At 42.9% G+C, this 24624-nt stretch overlaps 1 protein-coding gene across 1 annotated transcript; it reads left to right on the top strand.

The window, feature by feature from the left end:
* The first annotated feature begins 431 nt into the window (after nt 1–431).
* Nucleotides 432–20935, top strand: CDC27 (cell division cycle 27). Its single transcript, XM_010022556.1, is given in 17 exon segments — nt 432–499; nt 4145–4270; nt 4672–4769; nt 5288–5442; nt 5556–5770; nt 6434–6548; nt 9770–9885; nt 10030–10129; nt 10763–10970; nt 11782–11954; nt 12711–12863; nt 14030–14238; nt 14793–14910; nt 15957–16085; nt 16712–16786; nt 18552–18708; nt 20853–20935. Coding segments are annotated over 17 exon segments (2298 nt in total).
* The last annotated feature ends 3689 nt before the right edge of the window (nt 20936–24624 follow it).

The raw sequence follows: 24624 nt of genomic DNA on the forward strand, positions 1-24624 counted from the left end.
CTAGCAACCAGCTGGGGGGTGAGTTTTTTTCTTACCTTTACTTTGTGCCCTTGTTTGGTGGGAGTTTGCAATAATTCATGCTCAGTTATGCACCAGGCTGAAACCTGTAGTGAGTGAAAGCCCTCACTGTTACTTCAGTGCCTGCTGGCTGAGGTTTATAGACAGTTGTGTGTAGTAACTAGTGAGCAACACTCTTAGATTAGTTCATGACTTCAGTGCTAAGTTTGGTGTTTTGTTTTTCTTCTTTTTAAGTCTCCCTACCAATAGCTGAAACAACTAGAGCTTGGCCTGCAGGTTTATCCTTCTCTGTTCTTATGCCTCAAAGTTCAGTTTTGAACTTTGCTTTTTTTAACAGTAAGGGCTAATGAGTTTTTGCATTTGTAAAGCTTCTCTCTAAATCTAGATTCTTTTCTTGTCTTGCAGGCTGCTATATGGCAAGCACTTAACCACTATGCTTACCGAGATGCCGTGTTCCTTGCAGAAAGATTATATGCAGAAGGTACGTACTTTGCAAGTATAAATTTTTCTCTTGGTTTTGCTTTTAAGATTTTTGAACTTCTGCTCCTACTTTATTTTACTCCTGTTTTGATAAGGAAGTTTAACTTGCTGCTTGGGGGAAGGCAGAAGAATGCCTTGCAATTAGGTTGGAAAATGAGATAATGTAACAGCAGCAATGTTGTTTTACAGTAGAATTGCCTTAAAAACCCATTAGAGTTGTATGTCTGAGTACAATGTTTACAGTGCTCTGTTGTATAATATCCAATGGGAGAGAGGGGTTTTAATAGCTTTTGCAGGTTGAACAGCCCCAATGTTCTCAGCCTGTCTCCATACAGGAGGTGCTTCAGTCCCTGATCATCCTCGTGGCCTCCTCTGCACTTGCTCCAACAGCTCCATGTCCTTCTTACGTTGAGGACTCCACAACTGCACACAGTGCTCCAAGTGGGTCCTCACCAGAGCAGCACAGAGGAGCAGGGTCACCTCCTTCAAGCTGCTGCTCACAGTGCTGGGGATGCAGCCCAGCACACCGGTGGTTTCTGGGCTACCCATGAAATCTGGGGTCTTCTATCTGGTGCTTAAATGAGAAATGTTGTGTAGAATATTAAGGCAACTTATGATCTAGGCGTGCATAAAGGAAATGGTGCTTTAGGGATGACATATCTCCCCTGAATGCAGCACACTGAAATGCAGGGAAATGCTGGATTGAAGGTAATTGCCAAAGGTGCGGAAATAAAGAGAATCCACTTTGTGCAGCAGCCAAGAGAAAAATGAATGACTTGATCCTGACGTTATCTTTGCAGAATAATACTCTGCAAGAGTACTTCAGAGTGCTTTTTTTCAGTGACCAGCAGTGCTGTGAGAGAGCAGCATGCATGCTGGCACTTGGTTCAAGCAATTAACTGCTAACAAAACATCTGGCTTCTGCTTAAAATAAGTAGTTATACCACAGTAGAAGCTGCTGAACTTGAATACAGTGACTCCATATTGGCAGCAGAGATTTTTACCCTGAGATGAACTTTTAAGTCCACCTGCAATTACTGCCCTTGTGGGGCTGGCTGTGGGTTGGTATTTTCCCAGAACTTGGAAGTGTGTCAAATTAACGGATAAAAGAATTGATTTAACTTTAGTTTTCAAAAGTATCTTCTGGTGTTTTTAGGATAAGGTTAATAAAATGTCTTCTCTTTAGGTCTTCAGTTTCCACTGTTACTGTCTCTGATGACAAAAAATAGTCCATTTTCAGTGTAGCAAAAGGTTGGAGCAGGTTGCCCAAAGAGGTTTTTGTACAGTGTTCATACTGAGCTTTCTGAAGAGTTCCATGTAGGTTCCATTTCTTTTAATGCTGAATTCCATTTAATGGTAGCGTGTTCTGAAAAGTGGAAAGTAATGTTGGTTTCTTAATTGTTTGGAGATTTAAGTTGCTTGCCTTTATAGAAAGCATTTCTTTGAGTTAAAGTACATCATTACACAAGTGATTTGACTGGAACATTTTGGTGGAGGACAAGGAATAGGGTAGGATACCATGGCTGTACATAATCCATGAGTGTACCTGGATATCTCCTTCTTTGTACTTAAACCCCAGAAAACAGAGTTAAAATGGAGTGATGCAGGTATTTCACATAATCATAGCTTAATGCTCAACTTGACATTGCAGCATGGTAACGCTCTCCATTGACTCACAAAAGCACCTTCTTTGGCGTTTAAAGTTTCAGCTGAGAATTTCACAGCAAGGTTTTAACGTCCCTTCAGGGGTTACCTCTCTGTCCTTTGTGTAATCACAAGTAAAATCAGCAAGTCTGACCTCAGTCTTAAATCTGGATGCCAGGACAAGCTCTCTGAAAAGAATGTTCTCAGTGCAGTACATAATTCATGTGTGCAATGGAAGAAGTCTTGAAGCAGACATCAAATCTAAATACTTCCAGTTTATGCCATAGAGAAATGTTTCTGTCTTGATTACTCTTGTTTTCTGTTTGGATGGAGGTGACTTTTGCTGAAGCTTTACTACTTCCTTCAGAATCTAGAAACAGCTGTTAATTAGGTTTCTTAGGTTGAGAGAGATCTTTTTGAAAGTTCTTGTCCATCCCAACAGCCATTGTTGTGACAGTGTTTATGTACTACTTAAGCTAGTGCAGAGAGTTACTAACAGGGGTGATAATGCTCTGAGCCAGGTCTTGGTGTGGCCAATGAGTTGCTAAGGTAGCTCTGTTCTGCTAGGAATGGCTGCTTTGCTTGACTTGCTGTTATTTCAACAGCAAGCTGGCCTATGGCTTATTTGGATTGGGAAGCCAGAAGGATCAAAGTTCTCCTGCTACAAGAGTAGATGTTATAGTTGGTCTGAGCATACAAGAAAATGGCATATGGAAACTTGTTACATGGCCACAAATAAAGAAATGCACTTCATGCAGTAATGAATTGCTCTGATATCAGTACTCTGTTTCTTGTGTCTTGTTCCTAGCTGGCTTTTATTCCCTGTCCCCAAATTCCTTGTATCAAAATGGGAAACAACTAGCTGACAATCTGAATTATGTTTTCAGTACATTCAGAAGAAGCGCTGTTTCTACTGGCAACGTGTTACTACCGCTCAGGAAAGGCCTATAAAGCATACAGGCTCCTAAAGGGACACAGCTGTACTACTCCACAGTGTAAATACCTGCTTGCAAAATGTTGTGTTGACCTCAGCAAGTAAGTAAATCCTTCATGTTCTGTCCAGGGTTACAAATGCATTTGTTTGTTGTTTGGATTTCTCTTTGAAAGCTGTCATATTGCATAAACGAGTAATTCATTAGTCTTTCAGCTCTAAAGGTTACAAGTTCAGTTCATTTTGCTTTCAGATATGGACCTACTGAGCATTAGCCCATATTGCAGAAACCTCTAAAAGGTATTGAATAACTTACAAAGGAGTTGTCGAGCTGTGTAGGGGGAGAAAGCATTGATTGCTGAGATGACTCTCAAGGAGACCACTCTGGGAAGTGCTTGGTTTGGTTTTGTGTTTCTCTGATACTTTGCTTATTAAGTGTTTCCAGTATGACTTTAATGGCTAGGCCACTTCCCTCAAGGAGTAAGCTTGTTCCTCTTACCCTATTACTGCTAATGAGTAGGTGAGGGAGAAGGTGTCAGACAGACATTTGGTTTTAAAAACCCACAGCAAACCCATCTTGAAGGTACATCCAAGAATGCCATATTCAACATCAAAATTAATCTTGACAGGGTCAGAGTAGTGGCAAGGTCTCTTGCTGCTTTTCTGGAGTCATCTTTAGAGTAGTGAGGATGGCTTGAAAAGTACCTTCAGAAGTGGAGTGTCCGGAAGACTTTCTGTCCTTCTGTTTAGTATTCTACCCAAGATGAGTCATTTCTGGAAAAGACATGTATTATGGGTCTGGATGTGGAGTGTTGCTGGGGTTTTGGGGTTTGTTTTGGTTTTATTCCCTCCCAGTAGAGATGTTTAGCTTCAGAATACTGCACACCTCTGTGTTGCTTAGAGGAATCCACCAGCTGCTTAAAATTCCTTTGCAGGAACTAGTTTCTATGTGGTTTGAAACTTGTGAACACTGACAGTGGGTTCCTGTTTTTGTTTGCAGCAGGGTGAAAACACTGGACTACCAACCCTGTGAGCCTTGTAACCCCTCTAAACCTCTTGTTTTTTACAAAGGCTTGCAGAAGGAGAGCAGATCTTATCTGGTGGAGTGTTGAATAAACAGAAAAGCCATGATGACATTGTGATGGAGTTTGGTGACTCTGCATGCTTTACACTCTCCTTACTGGGACATGTCTATTGGTAATGTTGCTTTTTTTTGTCTAATAAAGCATTAGGGGGTGGGGGGTAAAAGTATCATCCGTAGATATTTAAAATGGCTGGAAGGCGAGCAATGGGCTTGCTGTTAGCAAACAAGACAAAAAGCCACTGCAAAGCACAGCATTTTCCTAAAATGAGACTTCTCAAGCTCTACGAGTGCTTCTGTAACTTCTTTTGAGGACTCTGTTGTCTAAGTAGCTTTCATCTGTGTCTGAATAGTCAAATAACTTCAAAAGAAGCCAGTATTGGTCTGTGGCTTGAGACAATGAGGAATGTTGCTGTGACTCTCAACATGCTTTTGTTTTTCAACCCCTCTTCTAAAAGCTATCTTGAACAAAAGTGCTGTTTTAGTTTCCCTATAAACTGTCACATTCTTCTTGCAGCAAGACAGACCGGCTTGCCAAAGGATCAGAATGTTACCAAAAGAGCCTTAGTTTAAATCCTTTCCTCTGGTCCCCTTTTGAGTCGCTATGTGAAATAGGTAAGTCAGCAGAACTGTGTTCCCAGTGAAGATGTTCTCTGTGTTTCTGGTTATGTCAAGCTTTCCAATTTACCGTTGCCATGTGGCAAAGTTTATTTTACTCCTTTTTCTCCTTGAACTAGTAAGAATACCAGCAGAATTGTCTGGGAGTGGTTTTGGGAGCAACAGTACATTTGAAATACTTTGCAAGTGTTTAGAGCTTTTGTCTTGGTTTCTTCTGTTCTCACTACTTTTGGATTTAACAATACCACATGTTTCCAATCTACAGTTGATAGATCTTTAGAAACGCTGCTTCTGAGGATAACTTTAAATAGCAAGTCTATTTTTTAATCAAACTGATTGTCTAGGGTTTTGTAGTGGAAGAACACTTCTGATTTTAGTGTAAGGGGTTTTAAAACAATGCAATAAGAACACACCCCTTCTAAAATCCTTTGTCCCCTGTCCTCCTTGTTGCAGACTGAGTATTTGGGGTATGGACTCAGGAATAACTCAGTTTAAATCTTTTTCCAATCTTACAGGTGAAAAACCAGACCCTGACCAAACATTTAAGTTAACATCTCTACAGAACTTCAGCAGCTGTCTGCCCAACACTTGCACAACATTGGTATCTAATCACAACATATCGCACAGGCAGCCCGAGACTGTCCTGATGGAAACGCCACAAGACACAATTGTGAGTTTTGCTAAAGTCATTGTATTCAAAGTGGGTTTTTTCTCCAGCTTAACTGAAGAATGCTGAGTAGAAACTACACTCTGAGTATCTCACAGCTGCCTTCTGGTTTTCAGGAGTTGAACAGAATCAACCTAGAATCCTCCAATTCCAAATATTCCTCCTTGAACACGGATTCTTCTATGTCTTACATTGACTCAGCTGTAATTTCACCAGATGCTGTCCCTCTTGGGTCAGGAACTTCTATATTGTCTAAACAGGCTCAAAATAAACCAAAAACTGGGCGAAGTTTACTGGGAGGACCTGCAGCTTTGAGCCCATTAACTCCAAGGTAAGTCCTTGAGATAGTTTCTGTCTACAGCTGTGATATTGCAAAGTGTGTGGTGCTGCACACTGTACCCGAACACACATGTTGATAACACATTGTAAAGCTGCAGAAGCAAAACCTAAACAACCTCAGTAACTGCTCTTGGTCCTGGTGTTCATCTCTTCTGTTTCCTAAACAAGAAGTTGGTGTTTTTGATTAGGGGAGAGGAACTGTTGATTCAGTATATTGCTTATTGTGATGTTCACACTGGAAAAATCTTTAAAGGATTACGTTTCCTCTCTGGCATAAACTTCATGATGAAAAGCTGTTCTTAAGAGCTTTCCTTGAAGAAGTGCTCTGTTCTAAGGACATGTAAATATATGCTCGGTCCTGTAGTTAAACAGTGTTATGTTACAAGCCATTAGTGCTTTTGGATGGTCTGTGTCTATTGCATTATTGTGTTACTATGCAGACAGGCAAAGGAAGTTCTTTCTCCTGATTTCAGGAGTGTTTTCTATTAAAATCTATCTCAGATGAGGATAGCAAGATATTAAAGGGTTAATATCAGTCAAATGAAATAGCTCTGAAATAAAGTTAATCATCTGGATCTGTTTTAACCATAGGATCAGGCCAACTCTTGTGCTCTGTCATCCAGACACTGACCCTTCCTCTTTCTTTTGTTCTCAGCTTTGGAATTTTGCCACTAGAAACCCCAAGCCCTGGAGATGGATCCTATTTACAAAACTACACAAACTCTTCCTCTGTTATTGATGTGCCATCCACAGGAGCACCTTCAAAGAAGGTATCTTGTGTTCTGGGTTGCTGTGCTACAAGTTTGATGTTGCAGTGTACTTTAAAGAAGAATCCATAATACAGATACAAAAACATTGCGTGTAGCCTGAGCTGTACCAACAGTGGGGAGAACCCAACTTACCCACTGAAAAATGAGTTTTGAAAGACAATTTGTCTGACTGTGGAACTGATTGAAGCTTCCTTAAGTTGTGGAAATGTTTTGGGTTTATTAAGTGGGAATCTAATTTATGTATAATGTGTCTACAAAGTGTGGTTTTTAAAAAAAACCCATCCTCTGCTCTTTCTAACAATTATTTAATACAGGAAAATAAAATGTAATTCACCAGCTTATGTATATCTTCATCAGGGCCTGTAGGGACAGGCCAAGGGGAATGGCTTTAACCTGCCAGAGGGGAGATTGAGATGAGCTCTGAGGCAGAAGCTCTTCCCTGTGAGGGTGCTGAGGCGCTGGCACAGGGTGCCCAGAGGAGCTGTGGCTGCCCCATCCCTGGCAGTGTTCAAGGGCAGGTTGGACACGGGCTTGGAGCAACCTGCTCTAGTGGAAGGTGTCCCTGCCCATGGCAAGGGTTGGAACTGGAGGAGCTTTAATTTCAGGTCCCCTCTAACACAAACCAGTCTGGGATTCTATGGCCCCACAAAATATTGCAAGGAAAGGTGTCTGTAAGCATTTTCAGCTTATCGTGACACTTCCTTTGGCTCACAAACCAGATTTGTTTCCTCACCTTTTATAATGATAAGCAATAGTCTTCTATTAAAACAAGCCCTTTTCCCCCACACCCAAAATACACAAGCATGTGCAGGCTGCCTCGCTGGTGCTGCTAGAGACAGCATGAGGAAGGTGCTGTGTTACATCTGCTGTCCACCTCCCATCAGACAGGAATGTCCCAGTGCTGGTGGTTCTGACCAGTGAAGGCTTCAGAACTTCTCAGGCTGCAAGCTGGAGTCTGAAGACAGTCCAAAATGAGAATGAAAACTCCATGTATGTTTAATTAATGTATTTCCAGGGATGACTTCAAATCGCCCAGAAAGCCTCCTGTGAGCCAAAGGTGCTGGGTTTTTGCATGCAGTTGCTGAGTTCTGGTTTACAGACCAGAGCAATCCAAACAGTGCTGTGGTCTCTGGAGGGCCGAGTGCTTCACTCAGCTGGCTCTTGTGTAGAGAACATGAAAAATTGTCCTTTTTACTCCCTATGAAACAGCCGTAGTTGCCATAGTGATAAATGGGAGGTGGAATGTTGGTGACAGTTGAAGAACCATTTGTTCCTTTCTAAAAACAAAAAACCTGAGGATTTTTCCCCTCTATTTTTAGTAAGTCTTGAAGTTGTTGTGTGAGGGCTGTTAGGGTGCCAGAGGTGGCCACCTCCTTCATGTAAAAATTCAGGGCAAGTAATAGTGTAGAATTCCTCCAAAAGTAGAACTTGGATTTCTGTGTTGATGCTCAGGACATACCGGTTGGTGCTCCTCTTGCTGTGTCATTCTGTAAGTGAAATGTAGAAGCTATTAAAAATTAGTTTCTTTTATTGGCCCAGTACTTAAAGGAAGAAAAGCCACTAAGCAGATAGCTTCCCATGCATACACCTTGTGCATGGGATAGGCTTCTGAACCCTGTTACTGGAACTCTGGAGTCTTGTTGCATGAGCCACTGGGGTATCCTGTCTTTAGACATCTCATTACTACAGCACTTTCTGTCACTTCTTAGTTGTGCTTTTGGGGTGTTTGCCTTTGTTCTGTTAGGGCTGGACTCTGCTAAACCAGTCTGCTAGAAATGTGTTTCATGTCTCTGATCTAGTTTCCATCCTGTAGTTGCTCAGGACCAGCCAGTTTTCCCCAGTACAGTTGAAAACACCAGCTTGTGGTGGATTGTGTGTGTGTAGGAAGGTAAATTTTCCTGAGTCCGAAAAATGGAAGCAATTAGTGAAGTGCAGCTCTTCATTTGCCTGCATTTAATCTCAGTGTGTGCTACATGTACTGCAAAGCTTTGCATCTTTCAAGTGGCATTTGCTGCTTTTTTGTTGCTTTGCAACACACAACAGCACCAAGGTGTAAATGTCACTAATCCATGCATCTGCCTTCTGCCCAGATGCATCTGTGCTACACAAAACACAACTATTTAACGTGTCTTTTAATAAACAGCTTAGAATTCTGCTGCTTGCTTTGTCCAATGCAAATAATTACGTGGCCAATTTCACTTCTGCTCTTCAAGTGCCTCAGTTAGAAAAGGTTGAGTGTAGCTGTGGCTAGAATGTGCATGACTTAACGGAGGCAGTTTCCTAGGAAACTCTTACGTAAATGAATGAAACATTAGGATGGATCCAAAGGCTTCCTATCTGAGTGGGCAAGCATGCTACTGGCTGCCTAAACTGGCCTCTGATAGCAGAGAAACTGAGAAGGGAAGGACAGAATGTTAGAAGTCGGATAATACATAAACTGGTGTTGCTTGTGCCATCACTGATCTCACTTTCTGATTTCTCGTGCCTGAAAGAGCATCTCTTCCAAACAGCCGTCACAGAGTTGAATGTTAGTGTCCCTGGAGGAAGCAGAAAGCTTGGGTTTAAGCTTTCTTCAAAAGGATAGAGGGCAGGACCTGTTGGGAATCCTTTATAGGAAGTCTACGCATCAGACAATGATTTTTCTGTCTGAACTTCCTCTTTAGGTCTCAGATTCACATTCAGGGTATCAGAGCTCTAAGTTCCCACACCTCAGCTGTGCCAGGCTAGACAGCAAAGTGCACATTTTAGCTCTCTGAAGCTGTGTGAAGCTGTAAGACAATGTTTTGATGCTAAGTCATATCACATGCTTGTAACTTGTGGCAAATAAAAGGTACGAAAAATGTGTGTGTGTGCACAGTGTTGTTCAAGTGACGTGCAGTTAACCTGCTGCTCCGTGTTAACTTTGAGTACCTGTAACTTTAAATATGACATCATTTCATTCCCTTTTACTCTCGTACAAACAACATACAGTTTCTTGCCACTAGATGGAGGTTTTGTGTTTCAACTGATGTGCATAAAGTTGGTAAACTTACTGATGTTTTGACAGGTAGCATGAGACATGCTTCTGATGGTCGCTCCTGGGGATGAGGGGACACCTAAGCCTTTACTGAAAGAATCTCTAGTTCATCCTATTTATTTATCCTAGAATAGATTTGCTGTAGCAGAAATTGAGTTTTCTTAGTGACATTATAACAAACCTGTAGAAACTTTGTGTTATGCAGACTGTCAGCAGGATAAGCCAAGCTGGAACGAAGTCTGTCTTCTCGCAGAGTGGAAATAGCCGGGAAGTCACTCCAGTTCTTGTTGCACAAACTCAGAGCTCTGGCCCACAGACAAGGTAAGAAGCCCTCCTGGAATTATCTTTTGGGAGTATCTGTTCTTACAGTTCTTGAGCATTTTGTTTAGAACAAAGATAAAAGGTGGTTTGATGAAAAATGGAGCTAAGAACTTAATCTTTTCCCCACATGCTGCTTGTTTTCAGTACAACACCTCAGGTATTGAGCCCAACAATTGCTGCTCCACCAAATGCACTGCCTCGAAGAAGCTCTCGCCTCTTTACTAGTGATAGCTCTACTACAAAGGTAACCAACTTCATGCATTTTGCAGACTTGGGGGTTTCTTATCCATGCTGCTGTGCTGACTAATGCTTTCCCCATCTGTATAGCAGCTGAAAAACATATTTTATGATGAACAGAACTTGTACGAAATATGTGGCTGTACAAAGCATGTCATGATGCCATAATACGATGGGTTTTAATCTGTCAAGTGCTCAACTAAAGCAGTCGAAGGAAGAGTATCATAATCAAATACAAAGATACATGCTGGGCTGACAAATGCAGTGGTGCTGCTAGCTGTCAGCCTACTGGAAAAGAGGTGGTGTGTTCAGAGCCATTTATTGGAGAATTCATTTTGAGCAGATACAAAGTTGTTTTCATCTGCATTCTGCTCTCCAAAGGATGGAGCACAGGAGCAAAACACAGATACTCACGGGCAGCAGTGATGTGATGTGAATGTTTGCTGTTGAAAAAGGAGCCACTGAATAGTCAATGCAGTTATTAAGTGCCTGTATACTTCAGTTTAAAAGTCAAATGGCTGGGCATGGTTGTTAAAAGCTGCAGAGAGGCATACATGTAACTTTGCACAACTCACTTTCAACGTGAGTTTTCTGCATTTAAAAGATGTCTATATGTAACTCTTACTCTTCTTACTTGCAGGAAAATAGCAAAAAGTTAAAAATGAAGTTTCCACCTAAGATTCCAAACAGAAAAACAAAAAGTAAAACAAATAAGGGAGGAATAACTCAACCAAACTTAAATGACAGTTTGGAAATTACCAAACTGGACTCTTCCATCATTTCAGAAGGGAAGATTTCCACTGTTGCACCACAGATCCAGGCTTTTACGCTACAGAAGGCAGCAGCAGGTCTGTTTGGACACTATTGGACTGTATTAGAGTAAAATGTAGTATATCTGTGTTTTAAGGTTGAATGGAAAGAAAAATGTTGCTCCAGTGTTTGCTGCTTTCTTATTTCGGTAGGCCTGCATAGCTATCACCTTTGTATAAAATCTGGTTGAATTCAGTATCTTCTAAGCTACAAAGAACAAGTGAAGAAGTATTAAAAGTGGCTAATTGTAAGCAGCTATATCTTGCAAGCTTGGATCCTTATTAATGATTAAAATATTTTCAGGTGAGATCCTTGGAAACTGAGTCAAAGGAGCTCTGAGTAACCCAGTCGTCTTCCCTCAAAATCAGGTTTATAGAATCAGTTCTCCCTTTATATTTCCCATTTGTTTAAAACCAAGTCTTTATTCAGATTGTCAGAAGATCCCAGACAAAGTGCTGAATTCCTCTCTTTTGGCTCATTAATATTTCCAGGCAGCAAGAAGATGTATCCAGGGATACCAGACATGTGGAAACTCTATTCAGACCTAACAAACTGTTTGAGTAGCTGCTGTAAATGCAAAACTCCAGTTGCTCTGAACTCAAGCATTTCTGAGTATTCTGTTGCTGGCTTAAGCAGTTGTTACTATCCGACTTCTCTTACAGAGGTTGCTGTTTAGAATATTACGCCTAAGTTGAGGGTGTATAAGCCTGAGTTTGGGAACTCCTGGAAGATTTCCATAGGCACAGTCAGGAGCAGTGCCTGTCCCACTGAGGAGCTGGTGGGATTATCAAGTAAATAAGTCTCAGTTGTCTTTTTTTTCCACTTCTATTTATTGTGGTTTTCTCCTAGAAGGTTTGATGAGCCTTCTTCGTGACATGGGGAAAGGTTACTTAGCCTTGTGTTCATACAACTGCAAAGAAGCGATCAACATCTTAAGCCATTTACCATCCCACCACTACAACACTGGCTGGGTGCTGTGCCAAATTGGGAGAGCTTACTTCGAACTTGCAGAATATATGCAGGTAGGGACTTTTCCCTTTTGTTTTGCATAGCTTTCCACAACCCCTGCAGCCTTCCTGCAAAAGCTATAGGAAGATTACAGTTAAAATGATCTTAAAGGTCTTTTCCAACCCAGTTAATTCTGTATTGTGCTGCTTAATAGTTTATTTTGAAAACTAAAACTATGGACCATAATGACTTCCTAAAGCTAGGCTTCTTCCTTTGTTGTGCTTCAAGTGCTGTAATGTGGAGCTGGAGTTTATGAAATAGATATCTACATCAGAAAGACTTCATTAAGCAACTTCTGATAAGGAGTGTAGCTGTCTCACATGGAAGTAAAGCGCATGTATGTGTTGTCAGCATGCCCCCATCCTTGTGTCACCCATGTTCACCACATGCTGCCTTTTCCCTTGTAATTATTACACACAATGTCTGGAGGGCTGGAGCACTCACGAATGCAGTACCTGTCATCTGTCAGAAAAGCTCATGATCATAACTGGACCATAAGAATATGCTACACTTTTTGTGGGTACCTTTTTTGCCTTGCTTGTGATAAAACCAGCAACATAAGCTGAGTCAGCATAGGGAGGGCTGGCTGTGTTTCTGCTGGAGTATAGTCACTTCCTTCACTTGAAGGGGAAGTCGCAGGACTTACAGCTCTGTGTAGTAACATGCAAAGCAAAGAGGACATAGTCTGGACATACGAGGCTTGTAACCTTGACCTATGTGCTCTGCTTTGGTGGGTGGAATTTTGGTTTAAGTTTAATTTCTGTTCTTAGGCTGAGAGAATATTTTCAGAAGTAAGAAGGATTGAGAACTACAGAGTTGAAGGCATGGAGATCTACTCGACTACGCTGTGGCATCTGCAGAAGGATGTTGCCCTTTCAGTTCTCTCAAAGGATTTGACAGACATGGATAAAAACTCACCAGAGGTATAAAATGCTGTGGTCTTGAATGAGAAGAGAGTAACTGTATGTGGCAAAATCAATGATTCGGAACAAAGCTCTGATGTAGCTCAGGTGTATTCTCCTGTGATAATTGCATGGCCAGACTGGAGAGGAAGGTGGCAGGTTTGTCTGTTGAACTGATGGTGCCTCAAATGGCTTCTTTTGAACTCCAACTTCCGTGGGACAGGTCAAAACCTTTTATCTGTTAATGATTATTGAAATTTGCATTGGCACCATTCATCCAGGAAGATCATGGGTTAGTTACTCTTCCTGCTGCCAGCATGCAAAGATAAGGAATATCTCTTTCCTGTACCACCTTTTAATTGCTGTGTTTAACTCACTGGTACTTAAAATGTGATGTTGCACTTTTTTCATGCCAAAGTCCATTAACTTGTGGAGTGTATGGTAAGCCATCTACAAAAACCAGGCACCTTTTAATAGGTGCCACAGTAAAGGAATAGGTGTGTGGGTCTGTGTCGTGGTTGAAGCCAATTCTTAACAGAATTGAGAGAACTAGATTATAGTGGGAGTTTTTCTTTGCTGTTGGAGGAGAGAATCCTGTTCATGTTGTCTTGTCTAATAGTGGAAAAATCAAACCAGTGTCTGGAGAGATGAAAATGCAGATTCTAATGCAAGGAGTGGAGAACAGTTACATGATTCAGTCGTGATGCTTTGGGAAAGCAAAGGGAGCCTGGGCTGTGGAGCTTTACAACCTCAGTGCCAGTTGCTGAGCAAGGGGAAAAGGGGAGGTTGCTGCTAAAATTGAGGCTCTGCAGATTTCCAGATTAGTCAGGTGGAGCGAAAGCAAATTTACCATCTCCCCTTCGTTATTTTTACACATCTCAGATGTTTTATTTCTAACCTTTCCAACAGCTTCAACAACTTTAGTCATCAAAGGATCTAATTGGCACAAATGTGCTGGGTGTCCTCATTCTCATTTTCTCTGTTTCAGCTTGTCTAGCTCTAAGGTGTATTTAGGCCTCTCAGCCTCTTAGGAATGAGACTTAACTGTTGTTTTACTATTATGTTTTAATCTAGGAGGAAGTTAGTTATAATCACGTAAAGCAGCATAGAAACAAATCTGTTCAGCTCAAACATAGTCACTGTGGGTTGTAAAAAGTGTGCTAATTTTGCAATGCTGTTTTTACTAGGCATGGTGTGCTGCAGGAAACTGCTTCAGCTTGCAACGAGAGCATGACATTGCAATCAAGTTCTTCCAGAGAGCCATTCAAGTTGATCCAAACTATGCTTATGCCTACACCCTGTTGGGGCATGAATTTGTGTTAACAGAAGAACTAGACAAAGCATTAGCTTGTTTTAGAAATGCAATTAGAGTGAACCCTAGACACTATAATGCATGGTAAGTTTGGCTTCACCTCCCTCCTATTGCATGTGAGGCAGAGTTCCTCCTGGAGAAATATCTTCTGGATGCTAAAGGAGGTTTTCTTGTTTCCACAAATCTTGTCTATATTACCCCAACTATTTCGTTCTGTGCAGCACTTCTCATAATTCTACTTGATGGTTCCTCACTTGTAGCTGGAGAGATGAGAGATCTGTCCCTTTACACCTTAGGATACAGTTAGTTTCTTCCAGCCTCTTCTGTGTATGTATAAAGCACTGAAAGTTAGATCTGCTGGTACAAGTCACTTAGTCTTGAGAAACTTGTGTGCTTTTCACTTTGTGGCTTTTCAGCCAGTCTTCCTGTGTATCAAATGCCAATTACTCAAACTACCCAACTGAGCAAAAAACCCCAGGATCATTTTAGATGTAGCTTTTTCCTCCACAGGAAATCATTTCCCACCCTGGATGGGGTTGGTAAATCTGTAGAGCATTTCTGCCAGGTCAGATTCACTGGCAAAGCCTGGTTTGATTGGAATAGAGCCTTACTGAACAGAGTTGTTTTTCTGCTTGCAGGTATGGGTTGGGGATGATTTATTACAAACAGGAAAAGTTCAGTCTAGCGGAAATGCATTTCCAGAAAGCACTTGATATCAATCCTCAGAGCTCAGTCTTACTGTGTCACATTGGAGTAGTAAGTAGATTGCACTTAACTCTCTCCTTGTGTTTTCATCTGCTTCTGTACTTTGAGTAAAGTCATTCTGAATGGTTTTAGCACAAAAAAACTCAACAGGTTCAGAGTTCCTATGGGAGGATCTTAAGTGCCACATGAATGAATAACCACAGGATTAATGTGTCGGAAGGGAGGAACTCCTCTCTTCAAACTCATTTTAGCCAGTAATGAAATTATGCTATCAGGTCATGCCTGTGAGTCTGCCGAAATAGTAGTGATACAAAAATCAGGACTGTGTGTAGATATTTATGTGAACAAAGTATTCATAGGGGGTTTTTTTATACCCAATACATAAGAAATTAAATGGTTTGCACTTGGACCAGCATTTCCAGTTCTGTAAAATGCTAAAGCACCCATCTCACCTTTCCCAGTGCAGTATTTCTGTCCTGGTTGTGTGTCCACACTGCCCTCATCACTTTGTAGATGTGACAACTTACTCCTTAGGCCACTTTATGCCACGTGAAGTTTAAATAGCAGGCAGCTACTCCAGCCCCCATCAATGCAATTACATTTACAGGGCTGCTTGAGAAGTTGGTCATTTTTCCATCTGCTGGTGCAGTCCTGAGGAAACAGTGGCCTCACCCTCACCAGTGCTCACTTAAGAAGATGGGAAGAAGTTCTCAGATACTTGTGATGGTGACTTAAGGCTGTGTGTGATGGATGCTTCCCTGCTGGCATTCATTTGCCTTCTGTGTGGCAGCAGAGCTGTGCCAAATAATACAGGGACAGTGCCTCCTTACTTACAGGCATTGAGAAAGGCATTGAGCCCACTCCTGGCCAGAAGTTCAGTGACTTCTGTGAACCATTGGGTGGGGAGATGGTTTTGAGGTGGAGATGAAGTGAGGTGAAGTTTTCCTGTAAGAAAACTTGTGAAGACTTGGTCTAGGATTGGACAAATACTTGTTAAAGTAGCAGATTGTAAGTACATGGAGTCCAATGGATTTGTTCTTGTCTGGCAGATGAGCTGTTATTTTCCCTTTTAAACTTGTTCTGCCTTTGTGTAACAGGTCCAGCATGCACTGAAAAAGTCTGAGAAGGCTTTGGATACGTTAAACAAAGCTATTAACATTGACCCCAAGAACCCACTATGCAAATTCCATAGAGCTTCTGTATTATTTGCAAATGAGAAATACAAGGTAAGACTTGGTGCCTCTTGACAACTTTAAGTTATCTTTAAATCACTGTAGCGAGGAGTGGGGAGGCACTGGAAGCTAAATGCTTACAGGTGAACATCAGGGCTTGCAGGAGGAGCCTGGGACATCAGCATGTCTTGCCGAGGCTAATGTGAAGCATTTGCTTTGACACCTGCCCCCTTCACCAAGAGAACCTGTTGACTGGGGTGAAGTGGTGTGTTAGGAAATAAAACATTTGGAGTCTCTTCTTTATCAGGCTGAGGCTTGTAAGACTAAAGTTACGCTGTTCACATAAGCTACATAAAACAATGAAATATTTGGGGGATTAGCACTAAGAGACCTCTGATAGTGTGATACATTTGGCCAGTTTTAGGTAAAGAAATGTAGGTTTACACTCCTCTTTTTGTAGCAAGCCCTAACGTGAAGTTGTCTTCACGTGAGTAAGTTCTAGAGGGTTGAATGCAACTTTTTATAACTGAAACCATTGTTCATTTCTAACGGCAGATTGAATAGGTTCAACTTTTTAGGTTGAATTTCTTGATAGTGCCAGATTACTGTCACAGCAGCAGAAATTGCTCCAGTGTCAACAATTAGCTTGTACTTACTAAGCTTTTTTTCTTCCTTTTCAGTCTGCTTTACAAGAACTTGAAGAACTGAAACAGATTGTTCCCAAAGAGTCTCTTGTTTACTTTTTAATAGGAAAGGTAAGTAAAACTTCCCTGTGATCACAAGTGTGTTGGTTTCCTTTGGTGCAGAATTGTGTGCCTGATGAGAAAACACGATGCCTGTCACTAAGCTGCTTCCATTTGGAGCAGTATTCTAAAAATTCACAAAGCTTTAAATAAGGCTTAACTGTTCACAGCTTTATTATGTAGCAGCTTTTAAATGCAAAGACAGTTCTTAATGGAGCAGCCTTCAGTTCTATTTTAAACAAAACAACCACCCCAAGCCAGTGTCATTCTTTGCCTGCTTTGATTTCACCACTGTCAACTTGAAAGAGAATTAAGTTTAAAAAGCAAGAATGGATCCTGATAAAGGGACTTCATACAGTGGTTATGCACACAGCCAGAATCTTCCTCTGAAAGTGGCACTTTCTCAGGACTTGATTCAATACAATAGCAGTGATGTGATCAGTGGAAATCGCTAGAACATTGAGGGACAGTCCATCAGTCAGCAGTGCTGCTTATGTGTGTGTGTAGCTGTAAGATATTCAATCCCATTCTAATGTATTATATCAGAAATGCTGAACAAGGAGGTATTGTGGCACACTCCAAAGCCTCCACCAAGAGCCTCAGTGTCCTTTTCAGTTGACAGCCTCCCTAAAGAGCTGTAGAAGGTTGTCTGTCTGCCAGACAGAAGAGTCTCTGATGAAGCTAGTGGAGTAGGCTAGAACAGGAAAAGATATTACCAGCTTGTCAGTATGTTTGCATTCCAACCTTCTTTGTGTTTAATGCCAGAGAAAAGTAATCCAGGAATAGGAATCCTTCTTCCTCACCGTCTTCTCTGCTAATACGCTTTAAATGCGTTCTGCAACTTTCTTCTGTGGGGTGTCTGCTCACTAGGAAGCAACATGACAAACTTGCCTCTAGCACAGGACTGGGGAACTCTTCATCAGCAAGATGGAGAGGTAAAAAGACTTGTGCTGAAATTTGTGGACTGGTAACTGTCCAGGAGTAGCTGGACCTCTGCATTGCCATGACAGTTGCCATGTCTTGACAAATTTAAGTACTTTCACTGTTAAAATGCTTACCACAGATAAATTAACTTGCTCATCTGTCCTTTGTGATAAGGAGAGCTTCAGGGCAAGTTACAGTAAGATGTGGGCTGGATTCTGCAGTGCAGGGTTGTCTTGAAGAGTTGCTGTTCAGTTTAGCAGGACAAATGAGGGGCCACTTCATGTCCTGTTGTTTTCTCCACCTGCCAATAACAGTTAAAATGTCACCTGAGGATGTAAGAATGGCTGTGTCGAGTCAAGCCATGGGTCCTGCCTTTGCCAGTGCTCAGTGAGAGCTGTAGGGGAGGGTGTAGGACTTGTGTGCACATGGTGATGCATCCCCAGACTATTCTCTGGGCCTCTGACATTAGAAGCCTGAGACTTTGGACTTTTCCTGAGCCACAAGTAGATTTGGGGGTTACAATGACTCAAGAAACATAAAGCATGGTGAGGGGGCAAGACAAGACATGTGCAGCTTCTACCCCACCTTGCTGCAGCTTCATTTCTGTTTCAAGATCCACCTCTTTATGGTTTTGAATGTCAGCTGCTAGTTTAATTTTGAGACTTAAATAGAAACACTTGTTCATTCTTTCTACACATATTTGCTGTTTCCCTTGGGACTTGTGTAATAAATCTTTCATCTCTACCCTCTTGGTTTTCATAAATCCTCAGTTACTTGTGGCTTGTTCTGTTTGTTGTCCAAAACGTCAAGTAGCAGCTTCATGTAAATGTAGCCTTTTATGCTTTTATTTTAGGTTTATAAGAAACTGGGTCAAACACATTTGGCCCTAATGAATTTCTCATGGGCGATGGACTTAGATCCCAAAGGAGCCAATAACCAGATTAAAGAGGCCATTGATAAACGTTACCTTCCAGATGATGAGGAACCAATAACTCAAGAAGAGCAAATCAGTGAATGTTACCCCTATGAATCAGGTTTGTATTTCCAATCCTTTCTCATTCAAAGAGGTATTTCAGGCTTCATAGAATCCCAGGTTTAATAGGTGAAACACACTGTTCAACCCTGCTGCTTGGCAGCAGGTCCAGAGGCTCTTCCCTCAGAATTCATTCATTCTTCCTACAGTAAGCATGAAATAAAGGGTCTTTTAGAATCTGTAGATGGAATAGGACAGAGATAACAACTATAGTAAATTCATGGTTGGCCAATAGTATCCTAGGAGAGCAAAGACATTCATAGAGCTGCAGATCTTCCCTTGTAGAAGCTTCAAATCATTTCAAGGTGACTGAATGGCAATTGAAATTGTCTATAGAGGCTTTGTCCAAAGTTAAACTGGATGTTGGGTAAAAACATTTGGCCTCCTAAACATGAAGGGAAGCTCTTGACAAAAGTAATGAAAGTAGCTTCATTTGAAATGAGAAAAATAAAACACTCCCATTGTCCTACTTGGGGAATAATCTGTGAAGAGGAGTGGTCTGGGTTTTTCTTCTCTAACTTTTTATTATGAGCTTAGATTCCATGAAGCAGAGGTACCTCTGTGAAATGGGGATAGTAGTAACTATTGGCCTCTTTGATGCAGACTCAAGTAGTGATAGAAAATAGATACTAATAAGCAATTTAAAACTAGAAACTTACCCTGCACTTCCTGAAGTGTCAGGAGTGTTTTCTCTCCCTGCTGTTGTAGTTGGGCTACTTAGAACACTGCTCGCTGAGGCTGAACATGTTTCTGGCCAGGAGATGGAGACAAAGTACTTGAGCTGCCAAGGGACACCCAAACCAAGATGGAAAAAACCCAAACACCCAAAAACCAAAACAGGCAAAACCCACCAACTTCATCATCCCAATAAGCAAAGTAAACCAGGATTAGGCTGTTTGTAAGCACTTCTGTTTCCCTGTGTGGGGAACTGTGAGGGTGCTGAGGCGCTGGCACAGGGTGCCCAGAGAAGCTGTGGCTGCCCCATCCCTGGCAGTGTTCAAGGGCAGGTTGGACACAGGGGCTTGGAGCAACCTGCTCTAGTGGAAGGTGTCCCTGCCCGGGGCAGGGGTTGGAGCTGGGTGAGCTCTAAGCTCCCTTCAACCCAAACCAGGCTGGGATTCTATTCTATAAATTGCAGAAGAGTTTCACAGACTGAGCTGAGGAACTTTTTTAGGATACATGAGGCAACCTCAAGTAAACTAAGGTAATACTGGGGATGGGGAGAATTGGTTTTGATATAGTGGCTGACGTGAGCTAGTTTGTGCATTGGTCTGGCTGTGTCCGTGGTACAGAAGCCTGTGAAGCATTTGCAGTAAAGCTATAAAAGGCATCTGTGTTTCTCCATGAAACAACTTCATATTTGGGAATTTACAGTGAGTATGCTAACCTGTACCATGGGAGGCAGAGTCAAGTCACATTCCTGTGTGTGAAGAACAACCATCACCAGATATTTACCTTTGTTCTCATTTTAACAAGGACAGAAGTTAACTGTGTAAGGGTAGCCTCTCTCTATGCACACATTCCTCTTGCACACCGTGCACTACGTGCTGTCTTCATTCCATCAGGAATCTAGTTTTCCTGGAAGCTCTAGGCTAGTCCTCATCTGAGCTGAGGGAGCAGAGTAATCCATCAGCATCAGGAAAGCCTCTGCACTTCCTCAGAGCCATGCTCTTCCCATATGCCATATTCTCTGTCAGGGAAGCAGGGAGCAAGGAGCTGCTGAACATCACTGATGAATGGTCCCAGTGCAGAGGGTAACTCGTAGGAGGGGTTTGGGCAACTGGTGTTTTTCTAAACACTGTTTGGAAGGAGTGGGGAGGTTAAGTTGCTCCTGAGGCTATTTTGGAGCCCTCCATCCCAATCGCTCCCTACCTCAGGGTCGGAGATTTCAGGTTTTGCTAGTATGGACTTTGTGTTAGTTCCTTTCAAACTGCATTTAGACTTTATCATGCTCTCAGGGGTCAGTGTGTGAGAAGAAGGGGAAAAGCCACATGGCTTTAAAGCATTTGGAGGGGAAGCCCAGCCCATTGCTGCTGTGCCTGTGACACGCTGGAGCAGATCCTGAGGGAATCTCTGAGTGCAGCAGCCCACTGATGTTTGTCTGTTTCTTTCTCATTCAAGCTGGCACAGACGAATCCCAAGAGAGCAGCATGACGGATGCAGATGACACACAGCTCCACGCAGTTGAGAGTGATGAATTTTAACCTCCAAAAGCCAGTATCTGAGCTTGAGTGTGTGACTGGTACTGTTGTGTTCTCCCCTTCCTTTGCATCCTGGGTCTTCACATCACTGAGCCAGCATTGTCATTATTCTCCCAACACCACGAGTACACCTCTTGGACTTCAGCTGTACACAGAGTTAATGGCAGTGCAATATTCAGCTGCTACTGAGTCTGACTTGTTGGCTCTTACTCATGTATGAAAGTGACAGAGGAGGAAATGCTATTTTTGGACTCCCCTTTGCTGGAAAAATATCATGGAAGAAAGACTTATGGTTTGCTGTACTGAAGCCAGTAGATGCGGGGATAGTACTAATGAAGCAGTGTCTTGTTCTTTCTCCAGAGCTGTGTCTTAGTTTGATTCTTTCTTGGTAAGCAGAGTGCTGCACCTCATTTCCAAGGACAGCGTTGACAAATGCAGGCGGTTAAAAAGACTTTCGCATATTGTAACTTAAATGCCAGGGGATGTAAATAACCTTAAAGCTGCGGTGGCTCCAGTGAGCAAACATAAAGCACGTGCTCAGGAGTGTGTCCCACCACGTGAAACATCCCGTGTCCCTACTTAGAGAGGAAATGTAGCGGGAGGATCCCAGTGGAGAATCAAAGCTTTGATGAAATGCTTTTGTTTTCTAACCAAGAGTTAATTTATTCACCTCGGTTCTGAAAGGTCAGGGTTTACTTTTCTACTTCCAAGCAACCAGTCAGCACCGTCTTGTTCATTTTCCATAGATCCCGTCACTTGTTCTTCTCCTTTTAAGAACAAAACTTAATAAAGGGCAAAATCAAAAGAGCAACATAGATCCACCTAATGAGAAACATCCACCCCTTAACCCAGCGTGACAGCCTGTTTCTGAGCAGAGACTGGGAAGACCATGGAAGCCTTAAGAAGATCAGAACCTTCGTCGACCCCATCAACTCATTGTTGAAGATGAGCATCACTTAAAAACCATTTTGGGATGTGTGGTCCAAGCAAAATGTGCAATTTTCTGTCTTTCCCCTTTATTTTTAAGCTGTTCTTTCAGATCTCACTCCAAACCCACTTTCCTCTTGGCCAGAGGCTGCTTCACCGAGTCCAAAATGATCTTTCTCCGCAGCAGCAGTCAGTGCCCTTTATGCAGTGATGATGCAGAACGTGTATGATATGAGCAGTTTTAAAGAGCAACTTATGCCTAATAAATTGGGAATGATACAAATTTCATAGCAACATCTTGGTTGTGATTGGTCTTTATTTAATGGATTGATTTTTAGGGGTCTTTTACCTTTAGAACTTTATTTTCTGGCCTTGCCTTGCAGGAGGCATCTCTTTCTGTCACCTCCTTGGTCGTGAGCCACATGGACGCTTTATGGTTTGGAAAATAACCCTGAAGTGCTGAGTGAAAGTAGAATTCTCTGGTTTCTTTTTTGAAGGAGGTAGATAAGCAGTGAAAAAGAGGCTTAAACCCCACTAATAGCATGAAAAGGAATTCCTAAACCCTGAGGAATGATATTAAAGGAGCTTTGTGCCTCTGCCACATCTTTCTGATCAGCCTGGGGCTGGAAGCTTGATGAACTGACTTGGAAAATCATGACAAGTTGCAATAGATTTTTGTGGCCATAGATCTTCTGGGGTGATGATTCCCTTTCCTGATGGCAGATGGGGCTTGGATGGCCCAAGAGCATCCCATGTCTCTCCTTGCGTGGTTTTCCCACCCAACCCCAGCGCATCCACTGCATCCTCTGTCAGCTCTGGAGGCAGCGCTGGGCTGAGCTCACCAGTTCCCACCTTCATTTGCTTCCTTTTGGTCCCAAACATCCTTTCAGACCAAAAGCTGGGAGTCAGCAGGTGCTGCTCTCGACCCTTTCCCGTGACAACCACTTGTTTAAATGGAGCCCAGAGATCCAGGGAATGAGGTGGCTTTTTCCATTTTTCCCTTTGGTTCTCTACAAATTGTCACCAATTCTAGTATAATTTTTCAGCACCCTCAAAAAAGCGCCAGATTCCATTGGGATGGTGAAAGGAAATGGGTGCTACCTGGTAGATGTACTACGGGAATATATCCCTTGCTTTAGACCTACATCAGACCTTAAAGGGGTTTTTCTTCACTCTCGAGTAGCATTGAGCCCATGCTCTGATTTTCCCTTCTCAACAGGTACACAGAATTGGGCTTCACTCCCTAGAACTTTGCTCTCCGAAGAGGGGCAGGGAGGAGGAGGAGCATGAAGGCAGCCAGGTTGGAGCAAGTGTGTTCACTGGGAAGAATTGGGGAGCTGTCATTTCTTAGGACACAATGATGGAGAAATGCAGAGTGTGGGTGTGGAGTGTCCTGTTTCCATTGGAACGATGTCAGTTGTCTTCCCCCCCCCTCTTTTCTTTTCTTTTTTTGGCTTTTCTTGACTTTTTATTTCAAAACTTGTACAGTCTTAGGAAAGAAGCCAAAAGGGGTTTTTGTTCATATATTTGCGACTCATTAAAGGATGTGGAAGATCCAAATAAACTACTTTTAAAAGCAGGTTATCCCCCGCTGCTTTGGGATTCAGCCTTCTGGAAGTGGACAGAGCTGGGGAGAGGTTTCAGGACACTCCCTGGGGGATGTGGGGATGGTTTGTGTCCTGTGATAGCTGGTGATGATAGAATCATCATGGAATGCTTTGGGTCGAAGGGCCCTCAAAGCTCCTCCAGCTCCAACCCCTGCCCCGGGCAGGGACACCTTCCACCAGAGCAGGTTGCTCCAAGCCCCTGTGTCCAACCTGCCCTTGAACACTGCCAGGGATGGGGCAGCCACAGCTTCTCTGGGCACCCTGTGCCAGTGCCTCAGCACCCTCACAGGGAACAGCTTCTGCCCAAGAGCTCATCTCAGTCTCCCCTCTGGCAGGTTCAAGCCATTCCCCTTGTCCTGTCCCTCCATCCCTTGTCCAAAGTCCCCTCCAGAGGCTGAGTAAAATAGTCTGGACCAGGAGAGCAGGTCTCAGATGAGAACAGTCAGAGCATCACACAAGATTGTGTGGGCAGGACCCCCAACAGATGGACCAGAAACGATCCAGAACCACAGAGGAGATGTCCGGGCACCAGCGGATGCTGAAGCCATCAGTGTCTAAGTTAGGGAGGGGACAGTTCCCCCCCGTGCCCACTCCTGCATTTCTCATCAGTCTCACATCTCTGCTGCAGCTGCCACAGCAGCTTCTCAGCCTCCTTCCCCCTGATCCATCCCATTTCCATCTCCACAGGCTGTTCTGGGCCTGGCGTTCCTGGTTCATGGCTTTGCTCCATGACTCTGCCCAGCTGGATGGGAGGACACAGCGGCTGGAGAGGGGTTCACTGTCTTGGCCTGGTGCTGTGACCTGCAGGCAGGGACTGGGTCCCCTCCTGTCCCTGCTTACCTGGCTGCCACTGCTGAGAGGTTTCAGAGCAAGGAACATCTCCCAACAGTTAAAGAAGAGCTGGACCCAAACTGACCAAGAAATCAGGTGCTCCATGAGCACTCATTTGAAAAGCAGAGGTGAAAACAGCAAAGGAAGACATGTTCTGTGTGTTAATATGATTTGAAACCCCCCTCCTCTGAGGATACATCTGCACCCCCAGAGCATGAGCAGCAGGTGGAGGGAGGGGATCCTGCCCCTCTGCTGTGCTCTGGGGAGACCCCCCCCTGCAGCCCTGATCCAGCTCTGGGGAACAGCACAAGAGGGACATGGAGCTGC

This window comes from Nestor notabilis, unplaced genomic scaffold, assembly GCF_000696875.1.
Source record: "Nestor notabilis isolate BGI_N333 unplaced genomic scaffold, ASM69687v1 scaffold34029, whole genome shotgun sequence".
Taxonomy (NCBI): domain Eukaryota; kingdom Metazoa; phylum Chordata; class Aves; order Psittaciformes; family Psittacidae; genus Nestor; species Nestor notabilis.